Source organism: Haliotis rufescens, unplaced genomic scaffold (assembly GCF_023055435.1).
Source record: "Haliotis rufescens isolate VD_foot unplaced genomic scaffold, xgHalRufe1.0.p SCAF_6, whole genome shotgun sequence".
NCBI lineage: Eukaryota > Metazoa > Mollusca > Gastropoda > Lepetellida > Haliotidae > Haliotis > Haliotis rufescens.
In genome coordinates, this window is record NW_025964334.1 from 58,572,393 (window position 1) to 58,592,607 (window position 20,215).

At 41.7% G+C, this 20,215-nt stretch overlaps 2 protein-coding genes across 6 annotated transcripts in view; both read left to right on the forward strand.

Annotated features, from left to right (window-relative positions):
• Window positions 1-12,651, forward strand: part of LOC124143178 (Na(+)/H(+) exchange regulatory cofactor NHE-RF2-like) — a 48,566-nt gene extending 35,915 nt beyond the window's left edge. For 4 of the 5 annotated variants that reach the window (XM_046512038.2, XM_046512040.2, XM_046512041.2 and 1 more), the window contains 3 exons: window positions 1,570-1,647; window positions 9,831-9,871; window positions 11,725-12,651. In XM_046512038.2, coding sequence (XP_046367994.1) covers window positions 1,570-1,647; window positions 9,831-9,871; window positions 11,725-11,976 — 371 coding nt within the window. In that variant the 3' untranslated portion in view covers window positions 11,977-12,651. The remainder of the gene's footprint in view (window positions 1-1,569; window positions 1,648-9,830; window positions 9,872-11,724) is intronic. The other variant, XM_046512039.2, reaches the window with a different exon arrangement.
• A 5,153-nt stretch (window positions 12,652-17,804) lies between these two features.
• Window positions 17,805-19,215, forward strand: LOC124143214. Its single transcript, XM_048386559.1, has 2 exons — window positions 17,805-17,823; window positions 18,335-19,215. The coding sequence occupies exons 1-2, from the start codon at window positions 17,805-17,807 to the stop codon at window positions 19,213-19,215; spliced, it is 900 nt and encodes a 299-aa protein (XP_048242516.1).
• Window positions 19,216-20,215: the final 1,000 nt, after the last annotated feature.

The window sequence follows — 20,215 nt, forward strand, 5'->3', positions numbered from 1 at the left end:
GTGTCATGGTGCCTCAATGGCGTGGATCATGGCTGATTGCATCTCATGGTGCCTTGATGGCGTGGATGACGGCTGATTGCCTGTCATGGTCCCTCGATCTCGTGGATCACGGCTGATTGCCTGTCATGGTGCCTCGATGGCGTGGATCATGGCTGATTGCCTGTCATGGTGCCTCGATAGCGTGGATCATGGTTGATTGTATGTCATGGTGCCTCAATGGCGTGGATCATGGCTGATTGTGTGTCATGGTGCCTCAATGGTGTGGATCATGGCTGATTGTGTGTCATGGTGCCTCAATGGCGTGGATCACGGCTGATTGCATCTCATGGTCCCTCGATGGTGTGGATCATGGCTGATTGCCTGTCATGGTCCCTCGATGGCGTGGATCATGGCTGATTGCCTGTCATGGTCCCTCGATGGCGTGGATCACGGCTGATTGTGTGTCATGGTGCCTCGATGGCGTGGATCACGGCTGATTAGCTGTCATAGTCCCTCCATGGCGTGGATCACGGCTGATTGGCTGTCATGGTGCCTCGATGGCGTGGATCATGGCAGATTGCCTGTCATGTTTCCTCGATGGCGTGGATCACGGCTGATTGTCTGTCATGGTGCCTCGATGGCGTGGATCACGGCTGATTGCCTGTCATGGTGCCTCAATGGCGTGGATCATGGCTGATTGCCTGTCATGGTGCCTTGATGATGGCTCATGCTTTTAGTCACAGGCTTGCCTCGCCCACTTTATTTGCAGGCTGACATGACAGGCGTAGATGGAAGCTTGTTGACTGGCATAAAACAACTTTCACTCACCACAATACAGGCTTGGAGCTGAAAGCTTGTTTACTCAGCTTAATTTTCATTTGTTGGAATTGACAAGCCTTTGCTCCTTTTGTTTGTTGGTAAGTTTCACTTCAAGCATGTCTGCCTGTGTCATATGCTGTATATAACAGACACACACTTGCATTTTCACGCTCATCATATTTATTGTTTTCTTCACATAATGATTGTATACTCCTCTAACATCTCATTTTAATAGTGGTTGTTGCTTTCAATACAATTGTTTCCTTAACACAATGCCATTGTCATATGAAGTTCGGGATTATTTTTTGCAGGTGTATTCATGCTAATGATCTACTGAATGGATTCATAAGAAAAGCATGATTACATATTGAATTAATGTGTTTGTTGAGACAAATGATCAAGTTTTGATATATGTCGCCAAATTAAATTTACCAGTCATTGTCACCAAAGCAGAAACCACGATTATGGGAGGACAGTGCGTTCCCAGCATGCATTTCACCCAGCACAAATCCTGCTTCATGTATTGTAGCATGGATTATTATGTAGAACTTTCTGCAAAGACACATTAGTGGTCATGAGATGTTGTTTTCTTGAAATGTTATTAAATATTTATTTTAGCTCTTTAAGTTTAATAATATGCTGCATGCTCTCCTGGCTTGTGTATATTGTGTACCTATATCGGTGCCCTGGCACCACTGTTCAGAAACACTTAGAGGATGTGTTTAGGATTTGTGTAACGGATGTGATATCAGTTGTGCTGAAATCTTCCAGTATCATCACAAGTTGAGGAAAAAGTTGAGGAACAAGTTGAAGAAAATACTGAGGTTGCCGTGGAAACAGCTGAAGATGGTAAAACACTTGTACTTAGCTCATCACTAATTAATAATGTTTGGCAAGACTCATGGACTAACAATTAACTGCACTGAATAAACCCTTTGGTCTTTGCAGTGTTGCAGAACTAATGTCTATATCTTTAGTTAGGGGCACTGAGGTAGCCTAGTGGTTAAAGTGGTTGCTTCTCACGAATGTGGTTCTGGTTTGATTCCTCACATGGATACAATGTGTGAAGCCCACTTCTGGTGTCCACTGCCGTGATTTGCCCGGAAGGTTGCTTCAAGTTAGAATCATACTCACTCACTCATTCTGTAGACTGAAGTCTTCTCTCGTTATGATACACTGGACAAAGGTAGAACCCTGCCACCATATTTTACTCACCCACTATATAGACTGAAGTCTTCTCTCGTTATGATACACTGGACAAAGGTAGAACCCTGTCACCATATTTTACTCACTCACTTACTCACTCTATAGACTAAAACCTTCTCGTTGTGATACATCTGACAAAGGTAGAACCTTGTCACCATATTTTACTCACTCACTCACTCTATAGACTAAAACCTTCTCGTTGTGATACATCTGACAAAGGTAGAACCTTGTCACCATATTTTACTCACTCACTCACTCTATAGACTAAAACCTTCTCGTTGTGATACATCTGACAAAGGTAGAACCTTACCACCATATCTTACTCACTCATTCATAACAGACTGAAGCTTTTCATCTCTTCCCAACGTCTTGCATATACTCTTGAGTCTTCAGACCATCCTTTTATTGTGCATGTTATATTTATACCTGTTTTATTGTACTTGGTAGTCTGCTAGTTGACTTGTAGAAAATGTATGACGACACCTTTGTTATGTTGGGAAGACATGTTACTAAGCAACCAATTGGGTGGGTACTGAATAGGACCCGGGTACACACAGGACTTCCCGGACCCGTGGTTAGTCACGTGATATATTGTTTAATGACAAAAAGTATCTAAAACTCTGTTTAAACTACAAGTCACTAATGTTCGCTTTTCTTCCTGACTACTATGCCCATTCCTTCTGACTTTTATATGTCTGAATAAAAAAACAACTTAGGCAACTTCAGTGTATACACCAGATCGTTTCATACCTGTATCTAAATACATTTTACCAGAGCTACGGTGAAACTTTTCCCAATTGGACAGTTTGTACCTACCTCTTCATACCTACACCGGGTACCCGGGTAGGGTCGGGTACAAGGGGGGTGGGTACCCGGATAGTAAATTTGGACTCGTCCCACCCCTTCAAAGTAGCGTAAAACCCAACTCCCTCACTCACTCACCCATTCCAATGTTTCCTCCCACAAAAGCTATTTAGCTACAAGACTAGCTCAGGTCCTACCCTGGCTCCCCGTCCGGTAATGAAATAAGTTGATATGTTAGATTAAAAAGGTGTGGTGTGAAATATTACACATTTAATTCGTTGACATATTCCATCATAGAGTATTGTATTGTGGCATGGCTTTAGGGGAGGTGGGGTTCAGGTGAATGAACATGTGATCACCCCTTGGCCCAGTATCAGGCAGTTCATCTCTGCAATTAGACTAGTATGGTGTGTAGGATTAGGGGCACAGGTATTTCCTCCATTCCTTGGCATAGCACAGTGGCTGCCATTTGTCAGCTGGGACCCAGGAATGCTCGAGCCCGACTGTGTAAAATGCTTGTCCAGGCCTGGAGGACATACATGCGTTTGTCATGAGACTATTAAGGCTGTGCAGAGAATCAGAACAATGATTGATATTTAGTTTATTCAAAAAATGTTAGACAAATATCTAGTCTCTGAAATGAGCATATTTTACAAAAAAAACAAAAAAAACAGTTAAATTATCTTAATATGATATAGTAAAATGGAGCCAAGAGACAATTTTCATTTTCAGAAACTGCAATAATCTAGACTTTCTTAAGCTCCAGGTTTTGAACTACTAGTGACAGTTAATGTGTACCTATAAGCATAAAAAGTTGTCTTCCTTGAGGGGTTCGAGGAGCGGGTCCTAAAGTTTTGTTTTATGATGGTGATCATGTATCTCTCCGTGTCTGGGGGCACTTTCATGTTGACTGATGCATGGATAGGGTGGGATGGGTCTCATGATACCTGTCAATCCAGCTAAGCCAACACCCATGGCTCTTATATCATGATTAGATATGGCTAGCTAGTAAATCAAATTAGACATACATTGTTGCCAACTATCCGTGAAGTTATGTGGAGTAATGTCAAGAAATATCATTTAATTTGCAGAATTTTACCCTTTGAATGAAATAATGTTTGTGAAACACTATGATTTATTAATTATTCACATGTGCTTTATTAAATATTCTGAAAACACCTGTTCACTGTCATTGTCTGGTTAATCAACGTTTCTGTTGGTGCCACACTCGCTGACGACGGGCAGCTGTCTGATGTGAACAAGAACATACTTTGGACTGGTGCAGAATAAGATGGCATTTTGATCAATTGATATCATCCAGATAATGCTATGTAAAACATTTATGTTTTATTTATACTTTACATTATATTTGTGGAAAGAAGGGAGAGTTTAGAATGATCTGCTTTGATTGTCTATGTTGTAATCCATTCGCAGGGGAAAGCATTTTTATGAATGGGTATGGAGATTACATTTGTACAATGTCTTGTTTGTTTCTGTGGCATATTGAACTGAAGGCAAGTCCATGTTTGTTGCCTGGGTGGTACATTGTTAGGACGACCAAGTCACTTGAGACAAGCATGATTGTGGTGTATAAACAAGTTATAGCATGACCTGGCACTTGTCATGAACATCCAGTGATATATAGGGTGGGGAATACGTTGTTATCTGCCGTTCTATATTGCACCACATTCCAGCTACTGCGATAAGACTTTTTTTTCTGAACATGACATACAAGTCAGAAATGCATTTGCATTATGTTTATGTAGGCAGTCAATTACCATATTGTCCATGTACATGTTGCCCTACACTAATTATATCAAATAGATTGAATAAATTAGGTCACATTCAGTGCTTGGTGTGTTTGCAATCTGGAACAAGGAGGACACTCTTTTCATCTATAATCTTCAGATGAATTCTATCCAAACATTAATCGCTGAGTGACATCCCCCAAAAATATATGATGGATTGGACAGTTCCCATTAAATATGTTAAGGCTGCCATTTTGTTACATACATAGAATGATATATGAAATATATCACATACCTTTGAATAGCAGGTAATATTACAAATACTGCAATGTAAAAGATCATATAGTGTCATATATTTTGTAGTTCTGAGTATATATTCCAACCATTCTTCTGGTGTATAAATCCTGTTATAAGGTAATAAGGTGTGTGTCCAGTGTTCAATACAGTGTATGTGTTAACTGTGTGCCTCGGGCATGTTTGTTGTTCCAAGCTTGTGGATGAGATAAAACAGGTATTGTTCTCAATCTCGTAATCTTCAGAAATTGCGTCCTATGCATCACTGGATCCAGGTGCTAGGTGATGTTCTAATGAGATTGTATTGTTTGTTTGTTGTATAATGCCCCACTCAGCAGTATTTCAGCTTTTTGACAGCAGTCTAAATAGTTGAGTCTGGACCAAACAATCCAGTGGTTGACATCATGATCATTAATCTGTACATTTGCTGTAGGATGACATGCATCATCAAAGTCAAAGGGCCTGACCACCCGATCCCGTTGGTCACCTCTTACAGCAAGCATGGGTTGCTGGAGACCAATTCTAACCCGGATCTTCACAGATTGGTTCATACATCTGAATGTGATTATTGATCTTTTCTTGTCCTGTCATTGTGGATTGATAAAGGTGGCCTTGCTTCAGATTGTGACATTAAGCTGTTAATCAGCTTGCATTCATAGTTCTCCATGTGTTGTCTCCATGCACCAAAACAACCTTTCAGGGGGTAGTTTGGGACGCACTGGATAGGGTGTTTGATATGGGAGGAGGGGCAGTGGGGTAGCCTAGTGGTTAAAGCGTTTGCTCATCATGCCAAAGACCCGGGTTACCTCATGGGTACAATGTGTGAAGCCCATATCTGTTGTCCCCAGCTGTGATACTGCTGAAATATTGCTAAAACCGGCATAAAACAATACTCGCTCACTCACTCTTAAAGGGGGAAGGTAGAGTAGCTTGCAATGATAGATGGGTTCAAGTCCTACCATGGTACAAATCCTGGAGTCCTTTCTCAGTAAAAGACTTCCACGTAACTTTCATCTACCGCTACATTGTTGTTGACATGTTTAATCTTGCCCCAAATTCCTAAAATGAGAAAAAAAACCTTTCTGGATTGGCTGGGAATATGGAGACAGTACTGAGAGGTGTGTATATGTCTTGTTATTCACCGTGGGACCAGGATGTATATTTTTATATGGCACAGGATTATACTTCTGCTAGGCAATACGACTAGGTCGCTATGAACTGTGATAGGTAGATCTGGATGGTGGATCACATGGTGGATCACATGGTGGATCACATGCAGCAGCTGAATGTTTTGTTTGTTACTTTTGAGAAATGAAAGTGTTTTTATCACCCGAGAAGAAATTGAGCTGGTTGTTGAATCAGTGTTGATTATCAATGTTTTTTGAGAATGTATGTGAGTAATGAGAAAAGAATATCTTGTTAAAAACCTGCACACTATTGAGGAAATTTGGGATTTTGTAAAATGTAGTTAACACGTACTGCAAGTGAAAGGTGAAATATGTCTACCCAAGGTACAAAAAATTGGATGGGTCACCAAACTTCCTTTCACTTCGCTGAATTTGTTCCTTAACTGTGTTTGTTGAACTAGTTCAGAAATAATTTCTCCAGGAAGTATGCTTAGAAAAGTGAAATACCATGTGTAGTAACCATGTTTTAAGATGACATGGCCCATTTAGGCACATTCATACTGCATCCCAGTGGAAGCACGGTGATATTGATTGTACTGTACTGTCATTATAGTAATTATCAACTCTTACAGTACAGTTCCCTACACCTTTTCATTAATTTACAGGACTCTCATTTTTCCTGTAAGGACCCTTGAAATAAATTATTAGGGGTCCTGGATCAGTCATCCATGCACCCTTGCTTTAGGCAAGTCTACAAACATCAGTGCAAGTGTCGATAAACCTGAAAAAATGGTCCCCTTCATACAATGTTATACTCTTATGTAACTGTACCGAGCATATTTTTAATGCTCTTCTGAAGCATCTGCTTTGAATGCTAATGTTTTGATGTTTTTTAAATGTTTCTTTCATCTCCAGTTAATGTCGTAGTTTGTGCGCTCAAAGAGACTCACAGTAGTGATTTCCTGTGGCAAAGAGAATTGATCTGTGCTGTTGCCAGCTTGATGTATGTCCCAGTGTGCTGATGATTTTCAGAAGTAATTTAATTTGTCGTGAAATATAAACAACGGTAACCAGGACATGAAAACTCAACCTTCACATTGTTTGTGCAATCTATTAATAGTGCTGATCAGGTGCTTGTGACAGGACCTGGCGTTTTTACAAGTATCATTGCATTCCTGGTGTGCCTGGCACTTTATCTAGTCATCAACACCGTGGCAGGCTAGCAGACATGTTATTTCCCCCTTTGTCATCTTTATATAGACTTCAGGCACACAATCAACCAGACCCCTAAGCTTCCTCGTCATCCCACTGCTATTTATCTGGAGAGCAAGACACAGAATGTGTAGGTTGGCTGGGAGAAGGAACTCTTGGATTCCCTAACAACATTTATGAGTAGTGTGGCAGATAGTGTCCTCGGATTGGTCTACTTCCTGTTGATAGTCCATCCTCATTGGCTGACCCCGTCAGGGGTGCGAATGGTTGTTTCTTTGAAACAGTTACAATAGTAGATTCTATGCAACAACTGATAAGCATAACAATATAGACAAAAAATACAAGTGTAAACAAACTCGTTTGAACTCGTATCAGTTTAAACGTGATAGGGTATTATGACATGTTTGTGGTACTGTATTCGGACGGTGGGCCTAAATTTGTACCTAAGGATATTGAGGGGATCTTCGTGAATACTCCCACAATTATAAAGTAAATACATTCTTGAGAAGTTTGTCCGTGCGTTTAGAATCACTACCTTGTGGCAATAGGTCAGGACATTCTGCAAGTTGCCAAGACATTATTACCTTCCGTGACATAATGATATTGACACCTGAGTGCCATATGGAATTGTTTAACGTCTAACAATCACAATTCCACCATCAGGATTTTGTAATGTAAAAACTAAACATCGGAATGATGTGAAAAAGTGAGTCATGGCTGCAGCACAATCAGCCCGTGATAGTACGTCATTTTCTCCGATAAGACGCACATTTGTATCTGTCTCTGACCCCATCCCTCTTCACAGCTGTCTCCTGTACGCGATGTGTTGGCGTGTGTTGCATCATCAGTTTCCGTGTAGATCCTCCAACATTGACAGAGGTGCACTTTAGGAATCTTATTGAATTGTGCTACTTGAGGAAATCAAGAGCTTGTCACAGTGTGGTCACAGGAGTCTCATGTCCACAGCCCTATTTAAACCTGGAAGAAAAGCCCCGTGACTTGCCTCATTGCCAGCACACAAATTCAGGGTCTCGGAGATGCATCCAGACAAACGTCACCCTCTCTGATTAAACATCAGTAAACGTGTCCGGGATGGGAATTTCTTTTTGTCCCTGCCAAGTCTAGGATTGGTCGGACTAGGCAGTGTTGCTTTTTGTGATTAATATAAAATGGGGAGGGGATTTTGCAGGTCAGTTAAGTTTTCAACTTCAGGAGGATAGCTTGTCTTGACTTTGTGGTTACTGCCTGGTTGAACATACAATGACGATCACAGGGGAGAGTAAGTATTTAAGTACCTATACATGTACCTGTCCGTCTGGACAGCATTGTTGGCACATACTTGATGTGTTAACAATCAAAATCTTCATGCTTGGTCTATTATCTTCAAACCGTTCAACCTTCTTTCCTGGAATTTGTTCAGATTGACAGATTTACAGTGATTTCATTCATGTAAAACAATAACAGTGTATTAGTGACCGATATGAGAGCTTGTACTTGACGTAAATATGCGATATCCAGCACTAAAATTTGTTAGTGAGGTGGACCGGGATGAAAATCTATTAATTTAGTTATAAATTTGCCAAAATAATGAGCAGTAACAGGCATTTTGTCCATGTTAGTATGTACATACATGAAAGAAATGTGAAGAAACACAGTCATATGAAACAGTTCGCACCTATGTTGATTGTAGTTATGGCAGAGTGAATAAATGCACCCCAACTTGAACCAGCACAATATGCAATCATATTTGCTTAAGGACAAGCATGATCAATGACCGTATCAGTCTTGTAGACTCAGTTTACTGAGTCGGTAGTCATACTACTGATCTGCACGTAGTTTGAAATTATGACAAACAAATTATTTTTCTTTACGGTAATAGATAATGTTTGTGTATATACTAATCAACATTTGGTATTAATATTGATATATGGAAGATGGTTGGGGCCAATAATTTAAAAATATAGTCAATCAAGTTCCATTTGCTGAATTATAGAAAAATCCCCATCAAGAGTTGAGGACTTGCTTCTTGGTGTACTGGGCATGTTTGTATGCTATGCTTATGCCTGATTTAGTCCCATGTGATAATGACATGTATAACTGATTTAGTCTCATGCAATAATGACATGTTATAACTGATTTAGTCCCATGCGATAATGACATGTTATAACTGGTTTAGTCCCATGTGATAAGGACATGTAATAACTGATTTAGTCTCATGCGATAATGACATGTTATAACTGGTTTAGTCCCATGTGATAATGACATGTTATAACTGGTTTAGTCCCATGTGATAAGGACATGTTATAACTGGTTTAGTCCCATGTGATAATGACATGTTATAACTGGTTTAGTCCCATGTGATAAGGACATGTAACATGTGTAATAACTGATGAATTTCTGTGCTCTAGCTGTTCACTGCCACTTTGTTTCAGGAGTCATGTTTATATGTTGTGTATTTGGATTAATGATAACATACTTATGTTTCAGAAATTAGTATGCTAATTGTTATGGTATTTATAACTTTGTTTTCACGTTTCTTTTAGAATATGACAATATTATTATTGTGGTTCAACATTTTCTTCCAAGGAATTAAATCTTGTTTAGATTATTGTGTGTTGACCAATGGCATTTTATCTTACAGCTGCTGCAAGTACTGTGAACGGACAGTCGGCTACATCAACAGTTAGTATGCCAACATTTCTCTCATGAATATCAAGGGTCTAAGAGGCTCCAATTCTGTGCTGAGTTGCATCCCTTGGGTGTGTCAGGATTTGCTCTTTGTGGGATTGTTAGATCTGTCACACTGATTATGGTCCTCTGACTGTTGTGATATTTTAACCTGTCCTTGATGTATTGCCATGGGCTAGAGACAATTGTGATGTATTGATACATCACTCCATCATTCCACCGCTAGGAAACACCCAACCCTGTGATGAAATCACCTACCAGGGTCGTAGCCAGGATTTTAAAACATGGGGGTGGGTGGGGGTCCACTCATTAATAATTCTACTTTAACAACCAAATCAACTTACCATGGTAAGAACCCTCCTTCTGGATCGCCACTGCCTACCTAATGTTGGAGTTTGGGAATTCATCCCACGTCAAGTTGAACCCATTGTGATAAAAAAGAACTACCGGTAATCCTCAATGAAGTGTTAAATCAACTCTTATTTTGACTGTTCCATGTTGTTAGTTTGGTTATGAAAGTTCTATAATTTCTGCTTATCCTAGAGTAAAAGAAATGAAATCTGTTCCTTGATCGCGACATTTGTCTGTTAAAATAATACTGATGTACAATGCAATGCCTTATTACCATATTAATTAAGCCCCTTTATTAGGTATGTGTTGGATTACAGTGTTTCTTTACTTGTTCTCTTTCATCGTCTTTTATTTAATCAACATGGTTGATAAACTTACTTCTTTTACTGACAATTTTGGGGTTAATTTGGGCTGATAATTAGTCCCTTCCAGTGCACTATCTGTGGCAATGTTAACTGCCCTCACCCTCAGACAGACAGACCCTCTGCTGACTGTAGATATTTGCACTTACTGGTTGGTCTCCACAATTGTTGGACAGGCCGGTCATTGCTCCACATGACCAGGGCTCAATTCTGTCAGCCTGTCGGCCTACATGGGCAGGAAGTACAAGCATTGATGTACGTCAGTCAACAGAGATGTCATTGATGATGACATCAGTTTATGCCACATTGCAATATGTTTACTTGTCCAACTATTGTCTTCCTTGATAGTTTGATTGATAAGCTACAAAACTCTTTTTTTCTGTATTGGTTCTTGTGGCAATGTATTTTGATAGAATAGAGATTAGATGTTAATCTTGTTTGGGTAAATGAAACCTTTATGTATGTGTGGTTCTTGAGTGAACAATTCAGTTTTGTAAATGAATGGGTCTGTTATTAAATCATAAACAATTTGTGGAAGGAAGTGAACTTCGTATATTCATTTAGGCAGTCAAATATCATCCCTCTCATTCCTGGTCATAGGGCTTCAGCAATCCATGCTTGCAGTAAAAGGCGACTGCTTTTCTGACTTGGTTGATGCAAGTCATTGTATCCCAATTGAGTGAATCGCTGCTTGGGATATCAATCACTGGATTGTCTGGCAAGGCAACAAGATTGGGTGGTCAGGTTTTGTGAATTTAATGATTGCGTGTCACCATCATACTCCCTCAGGAGCTCCCCTCTGTAGTCTAGTGGACGGAGCGTCTACCTGGGGAGAGGAAGGTCTAGGGTTTGATCCCCGCCACAGCATCCCAATAGATGTTAAAAGTGGTACTTGTTGTTACCCTGCCTTGTAATTGGCATTAACTGTGTTTCATCTAGGATTGGTCAGCTAGGAGTTAGTATACTGTGTTGAGTGGGGGTTTATTTGATTGGGTCTTATACCCTGACAGTGTGGGTCGTTGCTCATAATAGTCACTGGTTTGATTGACAGGCAACTGTTGTATAACTTGCATATTGCCTAGTTTGGCATAAGAAATAAACAAACTGTACTTCATGATTCATCCCTCTGTTCAGGTTGAAGCAGTGTCGACATACAGCCCGCCGGAACCGGAACCAGAACCAGAACCAACCCTTGCTCCTGTCACTCAGCCAGAGCCCACACCAGAGCCCACACCAGAGCCCCCAAAACAAGCAAACGGAACTGGCGATATCTTCGGCCTCAGTGCCAAGGAGATGAAAGAGAGGCTGAAGTCCCGAAGAAGGGTTGACCCACGTACACAAGGTGTCGGTTTCGGGGAGAAGTACAAAGTGTTTGAGCGTCTGTGAACATCTTCTCATCCCCTAATTGTCCAATCAGAACTAGCATAACCAGTTGGAACACCTGTTTCAGTGAAGAGCTGCAAGCAGCTAGCAACATGAGACTTTTCTAATAATGGAGACATGATACAGATTTTGCTCGAATTTTCTTTTTGAATTTGTTGCGAATTTGTGGATATGGTTTGTGAAAATGCCTATTCACTTTTGGGTCACCTTTCCAGCCAGATTCATAATGGACCAAGTTTATTTGACTTTACACCTACACATATATATTATAAATATATATATATCTATACATATATTGGTTACATATTACATTATGTAGAAAGCTTTGTAGATATCCTCAAAGCAAATAAGAGAACTCATGTTTTACTTTTGTTGAAGCTTGAGTGACAAGGATGATTTTATACACTTATGCATTCCATGTTCATTGGCTAGTGTACAGAGACTTTGAAGACTAGGGGTAGTATATCAGAAGCTGCATTGAGAGGAAATAGAATGATTTGACTAATTCTGCTAACTCAGTCCACAGTGTGATAATGTACAGAGTTTTACAGGTGTAGATTGTCGCCCATGTCCACTCTGGGTGGCTCAGACATGTCTTTCTGACTGCTCACTTGTATAATTATTCCAGGAACAATTGTATACACATATATTTTGTTAAGAATAAATTCATTTCAAAAACATTGTCTTGTGCTTTTTTACCATCTTGTGGGCATATTGATGAAGGTTTTGACCACATAGTCCAGTACCTCCCTGGCAAGTTACATTTCTTGTTATACTGAATTGAACAACAAAAGAGTCCTGGAAGAAAATTGGTCTTGGCATACAGACAGATAATATATTCAGTGACAGGCCACTTGATCATAAACTACACTAAAAAAGTTAAAGAACACCTTATGTCTCGTATATCTATAGTTGCTCTTTCATGCCATGAACTACTGTATGGGTTTCTTTAGCGTCTTCTAAGTAGTAGACATTTATATAGCGTGATAGGTCATGCATGCTGGAGTATGGACCAGATTATTACCTGTTTGCATTGCCATTGTGAATTCATCAGAGATGGAGAGAAGAAAAATGGGATTTGTCTTGATATTGGGAACTGGGGTAGCCTAGTGGTTAAAGCCTTTGCTCTTAACACGGTCTACCTGGGTCTATTCCCACCGGGTTATACTTCGTGAAACCCATTGGTGTCTTAAGTTGTGATATTGCTGGAGGATTTTGCTCACATGGTGTTATACTCTTTCTTCCTTGATTAGAAACGTAATGTACTGATATATATATACCAGGGTAGAGGCTGACTGAAGTTGAAATGGCTGACAAGGGATGATGGAATATTATGAAAGAAACTAACTGCATGTGAAACAGGATTTTGTTTGTTTATTGTTTAACGCCACACTCAGCAATATTCCAGCTACATGACGGCGATTGACATCATGAGCATCAATACAATGACACAATGGGATACAATGACACAATGACATGCATCAACCAAGTCAACAACCGTTAGTGGCCTCTTAGGACAAGCATAGTCGCCTTTTATGCCAAGCATGGGTTGCTGAAGACCTATTCTACCCTGGATCTTCACCACCAGGTGATGAGCAGGAATTGTAATGACATAGGTGATCTTGATGAGGAAATGTAACAGCAATTGAAACCATGACCAAGATCGCCCCCAAAGTAGTCCCACAAACATTCGCAGAGGAGACCCACAACAACGGATTAATCGCTACATCAACAAAATGCTCCATCCAGAGGGTCTGGGCAGCACAAGAAATAGTTTAATAAGACTGCAGAGAAATGTTTATGACTTTGAGAGCCCACATTAGGTGTTCTGAGCATGCTGATATATGACAAATGGGCCAGTACCAGGCGTGTGAATTGGTGCATAGCTCACATTATGCAGCTCAGCATACTCCAAGCTGGCGTTGTTCCGCGCCAGTAGCTTTGAGACGAAGCGGTTGCTTAAACCGTAGTACATGTAAATAACGCCCCTACAGGGGTAATGGTCCTGGGTACATGTAAATAGCGCCCCTACAGGGGTAATTGTTCTGGGGTTGATGATTGTAGGGATTGAGGAGTCGAACTTGTCCCCAATAGGCCATTCCTGAAAGGGGGCGTGGAGTTTCTAGACATTGTAATGACATTGTGTGTAATTAACTGCAACATTGGCAGACAATGTAATTTGAAATAACAGACCAAACCAACTGAATAAAGTGTCAATTAACCGAGTCTATAGCCCTCGCCAATAAAAATAGAATCACGAAATATCATGATGATTAATTATGGAGACTGCTGTACTTGTACTAATACTTAAAAAGTGAAAGCAAGCTATCCCCGCGATAAGGAATATAGCTTTAAAGTAATATAGGAAAATAAAGAAAATGCGCTTTTTAAGAAATATCTATTTTGCTAATGTTTCTTTTGTTTAACACCGCACTCAGCAATATTCCAGCTATGTGTCGAGTCTGGGCCAGACAGTCCAGTGATTGTCACCATGAGCATCGATCCACGCAATTGGGAGACGATGACATGCATCAACCAAGTCAGCGAGCCTGACCACCCGATCCCGTTAGTCTCCTCTAAAGACATGCATAGTCGCCTTTTACGGCAAGCATGAGTTGCTGAAGACCTATTCTACCCCGGATCTTCATGGGTCGAATGAAGATTGCTGTACTTATGCTTATTGCTGTGCTAAAACTTACAAGTGAAAGCAAGCCATTCTGGCGATGACTCTATAGTAGGAAAAAAATACAAAGTTAGCTTTTTAAGAAATAATCATTTTTCTAGCGATAAACATCATTGAGTGTTGATGATAATATCACTGATTTTATCTTTGGGTACCCCGGATATAGCGCGCACTCTCTATCTTTCTCCATCGCGCTTACATTTCTTTGAAAGGGACAGCTTCCCCCATGAAATAAAACCCTAGATTCACCTCTGTCTCAAGAAATGATAATTTAGTAGAACGCCGGGGGCGTTAATGACGTGAATTACGGTATATGCTTATCACAGCCGCGACACACCGACTCCATCCATCGATCAATGTGACCATTGGACCGTGACGTAATACTGCGTTTCATTGTCACACGCCCAGTCTACCTGGCAAGGTACAGCAGGAAAACAGTTTATGTTTATCCTCTGGGGATCAGTTACTTTGAGGCTGACTATGACCAATGTAAGTTCGGTAGTCTGATTTATAAGGAGAAATTCGTGTCACAGTATGAATAAATCTTCAATAACGAACGAGTCATAGTCACGCGTTCAAGATCGATCCCACGCATAGTGCCCCTACCCCATTTGATAAGGTTAGTGACCCCAACCCGAAGACATTCCGTGCTGCAGTCGTGTGATGCAATGCAAAATCCTAATTGCCAACTCTTACTTGCTTCTAAGATTCATCTCATGGTCAAAAGAAGAAATACTCTTTTATGATTTATGTAGTTAACGTAATTTCTGTAATGTTTGTATGTATGTATGTATGTATGTATGTATGTATGTATGTATGTATGTGTGTATGGTCTGTGTGTCTGTGTGTATGCGTGCATGTATGTGTGTGTATGTATGTGTGTGTATGCGTTCGACTGAATGCATGTTTGTGCGAGAATCTATGTTGTTGATAGACCTGTATGATTGTTCTCATACAGGTTTTGGTATAATTCATGTTATGGCCGGGTGCTTTTTATAATTCTATGTATGTACATTTTGTATTTTATCATATAATATGCACGTGACACCCCCCCCCCCCCCCCCCCCCCCCCCCCCCCCCTTTGTGAAGAGGGCCGTGGCCGAGTCCTAATCGACACTGATCATACATGGACAACCTGACAGTCGGTATGCTGTGTCTGAGTGGGGTAAACATGGACAACCTGACAGTCGGTATGCTGTGTCTGAGTGTCTGAGTGGGGTATACATGGACAACCTGACAGTCGGTATGCTGTGTCTGAGTGTCTGAGTGGGGTATTCGCGTTACAACTGAGGCGGCACGGTATCTCAGCGGGTCAGCACTATAAAACCGGAATTCGTCCGGACTAGTAAAAGCACACACACACGCGCGCGCACACACACACACACGCCCGCTCATCGCTATACAAATGTATTAACCTAAAACCCCATTTCACCTCAACTCTTCTACCACGTTAAACGATGCTTTCGAATAATTGTACATGTATCCAGTTCTGAGAAAGACTGTTTTTAAGATAAACTGAAACAACCCCCCATTCAAGGCCGTATCTCAAGCACTCAAGCGTTGGGAGGTTTAAGTTTTGAATAGTACCTCGGTCACGTCAAGTGATTGAAATCAAGACGACATTGCTACCGCCGTGTTTCCAATATACGGCATAAAACAAGATACTGGCAGTGTATACTGCATGTTTTAACCAACTAAGGTCGATTGCTAATTAAACTCATGGCTTCCATTTGTCCATTGCTAATCACCAACCAGCATTAATTAACTGTTGGCTTCTCTTGTTAAAGTTCAACCTTTGTTATCTGATTACTCTTGTTGGGGCGGTCGGGTAGCCTAGTGGTTGAAGCGTTCGCTCGTAAAGCCGACGATGTGGGTTCGATTCCCGACATGGGTACAATGTGTGAAGCCCATTTCTGGTGTCCCCCGCCGTGATATTGCGGGAATATTGCTAAAAGCGGCGTAAAACCATACTCACTCACTATTCCTCTTGTTGTACTTAAATGTATATACATATATATATACGCTCTCTGCATCCTAGCATTTATACACCCGATGCAGGAGTAAGCATATACTCCGAAGCTTTGTGTTCCTAATAAAGAAGTTGACATCCAAACATACCCTCTCTTATGTGTATCAGCCTACATGTCATTCAAAGACTTAACTAAGGTCTGATTCTTTTGAATCCGTGAAGATCCGGGGTAGAATAGGTCTTCAGCAACTCATGCTTTTCGTAAAAGGTGACTATGCTTGTCGTAAGAGGCCACTAACGGGATCGGGTGGTCAGGCTCGCTGACTTGGTTGATACATGTCATCGTATCCCAATCGCGTGGATCGATGCTCATGATCTCAGTCACTGGATTGTCTGTTCCAGACTCGATTATTTACAGACCGCCGTCATATAGCTGGAATATTGCTGAGTGCGGCGTTAAACAACACGCAAACAAACAAACAAATCGGATCCCTTTGAATGGTACCTCTGTATTGCCTGTGAAGGAATTGGATCTCCAAGTCTATCACCGCCGTCTTAACACGGACAGCTATATACCTGATATTTCCTACCCTACTTGACCTGGAATTCCTGAAAGTCAAAGAAGTGTTGTGCAAACACGGCATAATCCGCTCAAGTCATACATTACCATATAAGCCAGAGCACACGGCTGTGTCAACATTGATGGACGAATTGATAGGCCGAGCTCAGTGCGTGACGGGTTGATCACAGAGTTATGACCGGGGGCTGAATTACGGACGCGGTAGACAAACACAGACCTACACCTATCATTGGATTAAAGATCGCTTGTGTTCCCCACAACCCAACACATCAGAACAGTGGAGCCGATGTTGCAGTACTCCTGTGCTGAACATGACGTTAACGTACACATTGGCCATGGCGTTAACGTACACATTGAACATGACGTTAACGTACACATTGACCATGGCGTTCACGTACACATTGACCATGGCGTTCACGTACACATTGACCATGGCGTTAACGTACACATTGACCATGGCGTTAACGTACACATTGACCATGACGTTAACGTACACATTGACCATGGCGTTAACGTACACATTCAACATGACGTTAACGTACACATTCAACATGACGTTAACGTACACATTGACCATGGCGTTAACGTACACATTGGCCATGGCGTTGGACATGAAGTGTAGGCTTCTGGGTAATGTGACCGCCTCAGTGGTGTAGTGGATAGAGCGCCTGTTCAGAGAGCGGAAGGTCAATGGTTTGATCCCTGGCCGCGTCATACCAAAATATGTTAAAAGATGAAACTTACCCTTTTTGAAGTTTACAATATTACTATTACTTAGATAACATTCACAATCCAACAGAGGTTTGACTGATAAATAGATTCTTGTCCAGTCAAGCGTTCGCTCGTCACACTAAACGTCCAGGTTCGATTCCCGGGGTTGGTACAATGTACGAAGCCCCTTTCTGGTGTCCCCCACGGTGACATTCCTGAAATATTGCTAAAAGCGGCGTAACATCATACTCACTCAAATAGCAACATTTTAAGTCGGATGTATAAACTATTATTTTTCTAATTCTGAAATTCGAATTAAGTACCACATCGCACGTGCATTGAAGTAAGTACCACATCGCACGTGCATTGAATTAAGTACCACATCGCCAGCACAGACTCTCAAGTACCACATCGCCAGTACAGACTCGCAAGTACCTTATCGCCATTACAGACTCGCAAGTACCTTATCGCGAGTACAGACTCGCAAGTACCTTATCGCGAGTACAGACTCGCAAGTACCACATCGCCAGTACAGACTCGCAAGTACCACATCGCCAGTACAGACTCGCAAGTACCACATCGCCAGTACAGACTCGCAAGTACCACATCGCCAGTACAGACTCGCAAGTACCTTATCGCCAGTACAGACTCGCAAGTACCTTATCGCCAGTACAGACTCGCAAGTACCACATCGCCAGTACAGACTCGCAAGTACCACATCGCCAGTACAGACTCGCAAGTACCTTATCGCCAGTACAGACTCGCAAGTACCTTATCGCCAGTACAGACTCGCAAGTACCTTATCGCCAGTACAGACTCGCAAGTACCACATCGCCAGTACAGACTCGCAAGTACCTTATCGCCAGTACAGACTCGCAAGTACCTTATCGCCAGTACAGACTCGCAAGTACCACATCGCCAGTACAGACTCTCAAGTACCTTATCGCCAGTACAGACTCGCAAGTACCACATCGCCAGTACAGACTCTCAAGTACCACATCGCCAGTACAGACTCGCAAGTACCACATCGCCAGCACAGACTCGCAAGTACCACATCGCCAGTACAGACTCTCAAGTACCACATCGCCAGTACAGACTCGCAAGTACCACATCGCCAGCACAGACTCGCAAGTACCACATCGCCAATACAGACTCTCAAGTACCTTATCGCCAGCACAGACTCGCAAGTACCACATCGCCAGTACAGACTCGCAAGTACCTTATCGCCAGTACAGACTCGCAAGTACCTTATCGCCAGCACAGACTCGCAAGTACCTTATCGCACGTAGATTGAAGTAAGTATAGCGACGTAAATACAAGAAATACGACGTCGCAAGTTCATAAACGCAAGAAAAACAAAGCAAGTACATCACTGTAGCTCCCAAGGTTTAAATACTCAGCGGGAGAATGCGGGACACAATGATATACCCCCAGTACCTCATGTGGGTAATGCTTGTCTCCGGGCGGGAATAGGCCCCCAGTACCTCACGGACATCTCCCTGTAGGTATTCCGGGTCAGAATAGGCCCCAGTAACTCTTGCTTGTGGTTTTGTTTGTTTGTTTGTTGTTTAACGCCACACTCAACAATATTCTAGCTATATGACGGCGGTCTGTAAATAATCGAGTCTGGACCAGACAATCCAGTGATTAATATCATGATCATCGATCCACGCAATTGGGATCGATGACATGCATCAACCAAGTCAGCGAGCCTGACCACCCGATCCCGTTAGTCTCTTGCTTGTGTCCATGTAGGTAATGCTTGTCTCCATGTTAGTATTCCGGGTCAGAATAGACCCAAGTACCTCATGTTTGTCTCCCCATGGAGATTCTGGGGCAGAATAGACCCCAGTACGTCATGCTTGTCTCCCCGTGGATATTCCGGGGCAAAATTGACCCCCAGTACCCCATGCTTGTCTCCCCGTGGAGATTCTGGGGCAGAATAGACCCCAGTACGTCATGCTTGTCTCCCCGTGGATATTCCGGGGCAGAATAGACCCCAGTACGTCATGCTTGTCTTCCCGTGGTGATTCTGGGGCAGAATAGGTCCCCAGATTCCCATAATTTTGTCACACAAAGAAAGAGTTTGCTTACTCAAAACACAATGTTTCATAACGACCAGCATGTTTAGTGAATATTTTTTTGTTATGTAGAACCCGAGGACACACATACACTTGTTGCCATGGCTACAGTACTCATATTGCATCTTTATCAAACAACCTGACCTTAATACATGTCTGTCACCGGGCCGACACAGGCTCCAACTATTTACGTACACCAATTTAGAACCGATAAATAT